At 43.6% G+C, this 8,797-nt stretch overlaps 1 protein-coding gene and 1 long non-coding RNA gene across 2 annotated transcripts in view; one reads left to right on the forward strand and one right to left on the reverse strand.

Moving 5' to 3' along the window:
* The window catches only part of LOC138157371 (uncharacterized), a 22,589-nt gene extending 17,464 nt beyond the window's left edge, over window positions 1-5,125 (forward strand). Inside the window, exon 3 of the long non-coding RNA XR_011167376.1 lies at window positions 4,962-5,125. This is a non-coding gene — a long non-coding RNA (uncharacterized lncRNA). The remainder of the gene's footprint in view (window positions 1-4,961) is intronic.
* TECR (trans-2,3-enoyl-CoA reductase) overlaps window positions 1-6,042 on the reverse strand; it is a 36,388-nt gene extending 30,346 nt beyond the window's left edge. Inside the window, exon 1 of the mRNA XM_069082907.1 lies at window positions 5,828-6,042. Within this exon, the coding sequence (XP_068939008.1) occupies window positions 5,828-5,842 (15 nt within the window). The 5' untranslated portion in view covers window positions 5,843-6,042. The remainder of the gene's footprint in view (window positions 1-5,827) is intronic.
* Window positions 6,043-8,797: the final 2,755 nt, after the last annotated feature.

Genomic DNA, 8,797 nt, shown 5'->3' on the forward strand with positions numbered 1-8,797 from the left:
TCTCTCTCTCTCTCTCTCTCTCTCTCTCTCTCTCTCTCTCTCTCTCGTCACCCTCCTCTGTACAAACTTTGGTTTGTCAGTGTCATCCCTAAAATGTGGCACCCAGAAGTGACTACAACAGTCTACATACAGAGAAGAGAAAGCAGGACTATCACTGCCCTAAGGGCAGTATATTACCTTGACTTCCTGACACAAAGTCACAGGATCACCTTAAAGGTCATCAAATCCATCAACCTTTTCTACACTTTCCACTACAATTATAAGACATGCTTTTAACTGTCTAATTTATATCCAGCACTATTCCAAGAAATGTGTTCCATCTACCTGAGCAAACTGCTTTAAGGAGTCACTTACTGGCTAAAGACTTTACAGGTAACATAGAACCTGCTACCATACTCCAAACATACTCACATGGCCATGTATTTCCCTACTACAAGAAGTCTGAGTATTAGAATAACCTCAGTGAGAAATTTTCAGCTGCCTGTGTCAGTGCCAACAAGAAGATGTTAAGTCCAAGTCTAAGTTTAATAAGGGGGGTTGGACCACATAACCTTATAGTTCCTTTCCAGTTTTAGCATCCTATGACAACGATTTGACAAAGGCCTTCCTGCAGTAACCAATTTCTGTGCTAAAAGCACTAGGATTCTTTAGGCTGTGACATAATCTGCCAGAGTTGAAATCTTCATCCTTGAAAATGTACCATACATACTCAGGTAACAAATACTTTCTTCTATCTCTGATGTTTTGATAGGAGTTTAAAATGTTATTTACTGAGAAGGGCTGCTGAGCTTGCTGGTGAAGCAGGTCTGGAGATTGCAATATTAATATCCCAGAATATATCTCCTTACAGAGTCAGTGACAGGTGCAAATGTTCCTGCAGTGTCTGCTCTGAGCAGTATTTTCACTTCCACCAGCTCCCCTGAACTGCTTACAAGCAGCAGGACACATCCTTCTCAACTCTAGGAATGTCCCTAGGCCAGAACCCACAAACTTTTCAACCCCAAGGCGGCCTGTGGCACACACCATACATACTGTTCATTGAACAGTGAGCTTTTTAAAATGGAACAGCTTTAGAGGTTAGTATGAACCAAATCCTTCACTGTGAGAGGACTCTAAGGCTCAAAGAGCTGAAGTGACTTGCTCCACAGCCACTTCACAAAGCAGAAGATCCTGATCCCCTCTTCTTCCTGGCCCAACAATATAAACCCCTATAATTTGCCATCTGCCCAAAAGGCCCCAAAGGGGGCCTTAAGACAGAAAGATTCCTCCTTAATGGCAGAGAAGTGCAAGTCCTCAAACAGACCAATGCACGCATTAGGCAAACCACTGTATCAGATAGTTTTACAGGGAGTGGGAGGAGTTCCAATAGAGCAGGGAGGAGAAGTTTCTGGCTTTTACTATCAGAAATGATTTACATAAAAACAAAAAGCAACTTTCACTTAAAAAAAAAAAGGAAAATAAAAAGGGACTCAAGAGTAAAATTCTGGTTGAATCCCTGTTCCTCCCAGCAAGGGCCTTGAAGGGTTATTACAGAAACAGGATCCCCCTGCTAAATGGACAAAAATGTGAGGAGCACTTTTTAAAATCCTTAAAATTGAGGAAGGATTGGAGAATACAAAAATATGTGTAAACACAAAATATTATGGTACCTTTTCAAACTTTTCAACTTTAGTTGATAAGAGCCTTGTGTGTTCAGTCATTTCAGTCACATACAACTCTTCAAGAACTTGTTTGGGATTTTCTTGGCAAAGATACTGGGGTGGTTTGCCATTTCTTTCTCCAGTTCATTTTACAAATGAAGAACTGAGGCAAACAGGATTAAGTGACTTACCCAGGGTGACACGGCTAGGAAGAGTGTGAGGTCACATTTGAACTGACTCCAGATCTGACATTCTATCCACTGTACCACCTAGCTGCCTACTGCTGTGAAAAGTAGCAGGAAATGAAGATCCATAGTTTGGACTAGAGAAAGCGGACAGGGGCTTCTCAAAAGCTTCTCAAAATTGTTTAGAGATGATCATGAGCTCATTGACAAGATGTAGCAAACCATTTAGCCAGTTACTATTAAGAGTTATATTCTCCATCTGGAGATGGGAAAAGCAATTTTTTAAAGCCAATTTCTTTCAGTGTGAGATAAACAACTTCACCCTATATTTTTATCCTAAGGTGACTCTAAACCCAACTCTAGCATCACTCTACACACAAAGATCACAGTATGTTCCAATCTAGTCCACATTTTTTATTATACAATAATAATCAAAAGTAGGAGATGGGGGCAGGGTGGGGGGGAGAGGACACATTTATATAGCACTTCAAGGTTTACAAAACATTTTTCTCAAAACAACCACAAGTTAGGTGACTCAGGTATTGTTAGCACCCATTTTAGAAATAGGATACTGGAGGCACACAGAGTCACATAGCTACTGTCAAAATTGACAACATGAATACAAGATGTCCTGACTCAAACAAAGCACCCTTTCCACCAAGGCTGGTTTTCTAACATTTGGTTTATTCCACTGAACAATTAATGACACTTCTGGGCCCAAGTAATAGTCTGCATTCAAGGCAGAAATACTAGTTTTCACTTTAGCCACCAAAAACAGTACGATATAATGGAAAGCACACAGATTAGGAAATTCGTTCTAGTTCTGGCACTCCTAATAACTAATTATGAAATCCTGGGCAAGTCACTCTCTGGGCCCCAGTTTCTTCATATTTAAAATGAAGAGGCTGACCTGAATCTTCACTTTCCAAACTGTATTCAGACAATAACCACTACTGCCAAAAGGTGATCCATATTATTTTTCAACCTCTCTATTAGACAAAACCTACCTCTCAAGATCTCCCTGTCTCTGTTAGTTCTGCCCTCTGTAAACCAATCATAACAAGTCCAGTAACTCTTCCACACAACAGCCCTCCAAAACTTGAAGAAAGTTTACCCCTAGCTAAGCCTTCTCTCCTCTTCTCCAGGATAAACAACCCTAGTACCTTCAAAAGATTCTCCCATAACTTGGACTCCTGTCACCTCAAGACATTATATTCACCCTATAATGAGCTGTCAAGAATAATACTTTCATTGAAAGTCATTCCTTCAACAAACATTTATTAAGTTCCTACTCTGTTAAGCACCAGAAATATTAAAGTGGGTAAAAAAAAAATTCATTCTTTGAAGCAATTTTTCTGTATGAAAATAGGCTTACTTTCCCCTACTTTGCTCTAAAATTTCCTCAATCTCTCCTTTATTATAGAGGATAAAGGCATCTAGACAAAATGAAGGCTTAGAAGTCAGAGGACCTGGGTGCTCTTCCCAGCTCAACTTCTTACTAGCTGTGTAACCTTAGGAGTTACTTAACCTCTTAGGCCTGCAGTTTCTTCAACTGTAAAATAAGGGGAGCCTTCTAAGATTCCATCCAACTTTAACAGCTATGAGTGGTTTTAAAAGCTACATATCCTCTCTGCTATGATCCTTTGGATTTATGAATTCCATCAAGACCTAACCCCAAATTGTTCCACAGGCAAATCTGTCTGGGAAAGTCTAGCTCTAAGTGATTCTGTGATTGCCAACTTGAGGGGCCGGTGACTCACAGGCTTCTCTATAAACTACAGAACCTAAGAATGCTATCGCCTCTCAGCAGGCAAGAACACATTCAGATATTGATGAATTATCAGCAAATAATAATACATTTTTCCCCCAGATCCTGTCAAGGTTCAGTCATTCTGAACAATGGGTACAAATCTCTTTCTTAAAAGGAACCAAGTGATCTCTCATTGTTCGAAAACAGAAATCGAACTATTTGTAGGTGAGTGTAATGTCTTCTGTGTGATTATACCCTGTGTAGGGGGAACTATTTTAATTTCAATGGTATTAACTACAACAAAACCCAAAAGCAGGCTAATTAACTTTAGCATATATGATGAATTCTACATGTCAATTTACTTTTTTACTTTTTTTTGCAAATGTTACAACAAGGACAAAGAAAAGGAGAAGGACAAGGACAAAGAAAAGGAGAAGGAAACTATTTTAGGAAGACATAACAATTACAAAGTTAAGTGAACTTTGAAATCTTATCCAACCCCTTAATCTAGGTGCTCAGTTGTTTCAGTTGTGTCCAACTCTTCGTTACCTCATTTGGGGTTTTCTTGGCAGATATACGGTGAGTGGTTTGCCATTTCCTTCTCCAGCTCATTTTACAGATGAAGAAACTGAGAGAAATCGAGTTAAGTAACTTACCCAGGGCCACACAGTCTAATAAGTGTCTAAGGTTGCATTTGAACTCAGGTCTTCCTGACTCCTGGTGCCCACCTAGCTGCCTTTAACCTTACTAATGAATAAAAAATAGTTAAGGACCTATAAGAGGAATTCTCACAAAATTGTTTTAAAAGGGAAAGGATAGCAGTAATCACATCTCCCAAAAAAATAAAGGCAAAGTATAGAGGATACAATACTGGACTTGGAATCAGAAAGACTAAAGGTTCAAATCCTGCCTCAGACTTACTAACTGTATAACTTAACCTCTCCCAGGCTCAGTTTTTTCACCTGTAAAATGAAATGGGGTTAAATTGGATGACCTCTAAGATCTTCCAACTCTAAATCTATGATCCTACAATCCATTAGACTGACATAATGATGACAGATACATAATATTAGAAGTCCTAGACTGAGCAATCAAGAGACAGTGTACAGAGTGTATAAAAGAAACCTGGAATATCTGAATTCAGTTCTGCTACTTATGTGACTTTGGGCCTCTATTTCCCATAAATGAGGAAATCAGATTAGAAGATCTCTAAGATCCCCTCATGCTTTAAAACCCATAACCATATGAAAAGGGAAAGGTCTAAATCGTGATGGCTTCACTTGTAGTAACTTCAGCCTGAGATAACACCCCCAAGACCCGAAGTTCTAGCCTAGACCTCAGACAAACTACTTCCCACCGTGGGCCTCATTTTATGAATTTTGACAGGAGCAGATTGGCCTGGCTGACATACTGAGATGTTAAGATCACCAGGAAGGCTTATCAAGTGTACTGATCAGCCAGGACAAGTCTGGAGACGCCACCGACAAGGTTCTGCGATCACCTTCCCCCTAAGATATGTACAGTCCAGGAGTAGGGATAAATAAAAGGTGTACAAAGGTGGGAGAGGTAAAAGTTGATAAGGTACAAGGGGCAGCATGCTTGGTATAAGTTCCCTTCCCTCCCACCTCCTCCCAGGATCTGGAGACTGCTACCTCCTCAGAACCAGCATAGGATCAATCAACGCATACTGATCAACTCGCTGCCTGAGATGAGCCGGAGAAGCAATGGTACGGGGAAAGTGGGTTCAAGACACCTAGACCCAAACCCCAGGCTCGTCGCTGTGCATCAGCAGTGTCACCTGGGGCCAGTCATTTCCCTTCTCTGGGCCTCAGCTTCTCCTTCCTTACAAGGAGAGACCCTTCCAGCTCGGAGAGCTAAAACCTGCTTCTTGCACACCAAGAGCCACCAAACATCGAGCGCAGGGACCCTCCACCCCTGCCCCCCAGGTCGTAAATGCCGCGTCCCCCACCTCCCAGAACATGCGCACTAAGATGGAGCAGTGTGTGTGGAGGTAATTGGTGCTCTAACTGCGCCTGCGTATCTCTCAGCCTCAGGGCATGGGGCTGTTAGGGTTTGGGGTCACGGGGCTATTTAAGGTTTGCACTGTTCGGGGTTGTGGTTGGGGTTTTTTTGGTGTGTGACAGGGGTCTTCTCGATCCTGAGTCTCCGGGGCGCTGGTGGCGCCCTCCACGTCTCCTTGCCCTTCCTCTCCTCTGCCCCCCTTCCCAGTGGATGAGTCTGTTTCTCCTTACCTCACAGTGCTTCATGGCTCCCTCTCACCCACGGGCCGCTGCCGCCTCCCAGCTCGTGACTACCACTGCCGAGCGCCTCGCTCTCCGGCTCACGCCCGGCCTAGGCGACCAACGACGCCCGCCCACCACCCCTGCCCCTCCCCCTCGCACCTCGTGCGAGCGCCCGGCTGGCCAATCAGCGCCGAGTGGGGAAGGGGAGAAGGGAAGCTCTCCCACCTTTGACCTAACCCCACCGCGAGAGGCTTCGCTGGACCCCAGCTGGCTACCTCCTCGCGCCACACAGTGAACCAATGAGCTTGTGGAACCGGCGGCCACTGAGGGGTCGTAGGGCTGGGGGGAGGGGCAACCCTCGCAGCCAATCAGGAGACGGAGAAGACTCTACCCTTGCCTCATCCCCACGCTTCCCTATGGAAACCGAAGGTAGCGACGGTTATTGGGGGCGGGGAAAGGAGCGGTTGAGTGACAGGAGGGTGGGACGAGCCGAAGCTGGAGCAAAGATGGCGGGTGGGGGAACCTAGGTGCGGAAATAATAGGTGGGCATCTCCAGACCTTCGGACCCCGGACGGAGAGAATGTGGATAGGTGTCTAAATCCTGATGACTTCACTTGTAGTAACTTCAGCCTGAGATAAGACCTCAAGTTCTAGCTTAGACTTCAGACAAACTACTTCCCACCGTGGGCCTCATTTTATGAATTTTGACAGGGGCGGATTGGCCTGGCTGACATACTGAGATGTTAAGATGTGGATAGGAGTGAGTCGGCCTGATGGGCTGAAGGGACGCGGGGGAGTGTAGCGCCCCCTAGGCCGCTGGGGGCATGGGGGGGGAGGGGCGCGGGAAGAGGAAGCTGCATGGCCCCTGTCTCCCGCAGGTAATCATATATACATATATAATTTGTTGTTCGGTCTTGTCCGACTCTTTGTGACCCAGTTCGGGGTTTTCTTGGCAAAGATACAGGAGTGTGTTTGCCATTTCCTTCTCCAGCTCATTTTACAGATGAGGAAACTGAGGCAAACAGGATTAAGTGACTTCCCCCAACTTCACACAACCAGCAAGTGTCTGAGACCGGATTTGAACTCAGAAACATAATTCTTCCTGACTCCAGACCTGGTACCCTATCCACTAAGCCACCTAGCAACCCCTACATATGTGTGTATGTATGTATGTGTGTGTGTATATACAAACATAAATACATATTTTTTAAATATTTTCATCTACCAGTATTCCCCAGTATAACTGGAAACTTCCTGAGGCCAAGATGAGGAAATTTGTTGTTTAAGAGATGATTGTTGCCTGGAATTGAATGAAATACTAGACTCTTTCTTACCTGGACAGCCATGCCCTGGGCCGTAATAGCAACAACTGACCCCGACTAGAAAACAATACAGCAAGCCTCTCTGTAGCAGTTTTTAAGCCAAAAGAGAAAGCTGGGTCAAAAAGGAAAGGACACAGAATTTGGGGTCAAAAACTTGGGATCCAGCCTGTTTATCTGTAAGATATGATCTTGAACAGGTCACTTTTTCTAAACCTCAAGCTTTCTCATCTCATTTTGGAGGAGGAGTTGAATCAAACCTTTACAGTCCCTTCCAAATTCTAAATCCTAGAAACCTACTGGGTTCTCACCCTTTCAGTTCCCAAAGGACAATAGGAAATGGCTAACTCCTTCAGAGAAGTTGGCCCCTCTCTTGGCACATTGTATTCTGGTAAGTTCTAGTGCAAAGAAAATGAAATTGGAGTCATGAGACTTGATTCAAATTCTATCTCAGTTATTTATTAGCTGTGTGACTTTAGTCAAGCCTTCTCCATACCTACATTTCCTCATCTGTAAAATGTCCAAATGGGATTAGATGGGTCTCTAGAATCCCTTCCAGTGCATATTGTGTGATTCTGTGGCTATATAACCTGTTTTGGGGCTTAGACTAGAACTGAGAGTGGCATCTGTTTCCTCCTAGATTTAACCAAGTGGGGCCTGACCCAAGGAATGTTCAGAGCATCACACTTTTTCACCATTTTCCTTCTTTGTTCTCTCCCCCAACAACAGGTGTCCAACTACCAATCAGCATTGAACTGCTCACTTTCTCGTAGCTGAGTCAGCCTGTTGCATCCAACCAAAAGCCTTTGCAACCTGGATTGAAGTCAAAGGCAGACACCCAGTATCAGCAAAGGTAACCCACTGACTTACATGGAAATGGAAAAGGCTTCAGGGACATTCCAGGTCAATGAGTCATCCTGGTCTAGTCTGAAAACTGTGATTTTCCATTACCTTTTAGTTTGTTTTTATTGGAAAGCTATATGCCCCATATCAGTTTATCACCCTTTTGCTTATTTGCCTGGGAAAAAGAACCAGTAAGTTTTCTGGGGTCACATCCTAGTCCCTCAAAACCACTAATATCAAGTAGAAAGAGAAGCAGTGCAGTGTAGTGGGTAAAAAGCTGGCTTTGGATCCCAGAAGAATTGAGTTCAAGGTCTACCTGTGACACATACTGGATGTGGGACCCTGAGCAAGTCACTTAACTGCTTAGTGCCATAGGCAGTATGACAATAACTCGGGGAGAAGGTGCTGACCATCAGTAGGAAGAGGGAATTTTCTAATCCAGGAATTCTCTATACCAGTGAAATCACAGGTGCAGTCCCTGGCCCTATGAAGTAGAAAGCACTGAGATTAAGAGTGACCAAAAGCAATGTCATTTAATTTTGCTGAGCCTCAGTTTTCTCTTGTGTCTTCTCTCAATATTTCAGAAGATCTCCAGTTCAAATGGTGTGAGGGTAAGGCCCTGTTTTATCAAAACATTTTAGCTCTCTTAGTTTGTTTCAGAGTAGGCATTTAGTGTTTCTTGAATAAAATTCAATCACAACCCTTCCTTGTCTTAGTAATTGGTTTAATGAGTTGGTATGGTTTAAAAAAAAATCATTGGATACAACATGCAGTTATCTACAAGCATCTCTGAACTCATATGACAGTCATCCAACAG

The sequence above is a fragment of the Petaurus breviceps genome, unplaced genomic scaffold, assembly GCF_028583685.1.
Source record: "Petaurus breviceps papuanus isolate PSGF00001 unplaced genomic scaffold, PetGlider_PUasm1.0 172, whole genome shotgun sequence".
In the NCBI taxonomy this organism is placed as follows: domain Eukaryota; kingdom Metazoa; phylum Chordata; class Mammalia; order Diprotodontia; family Petauridae; genus Petaurus; species Petaurus breviceps.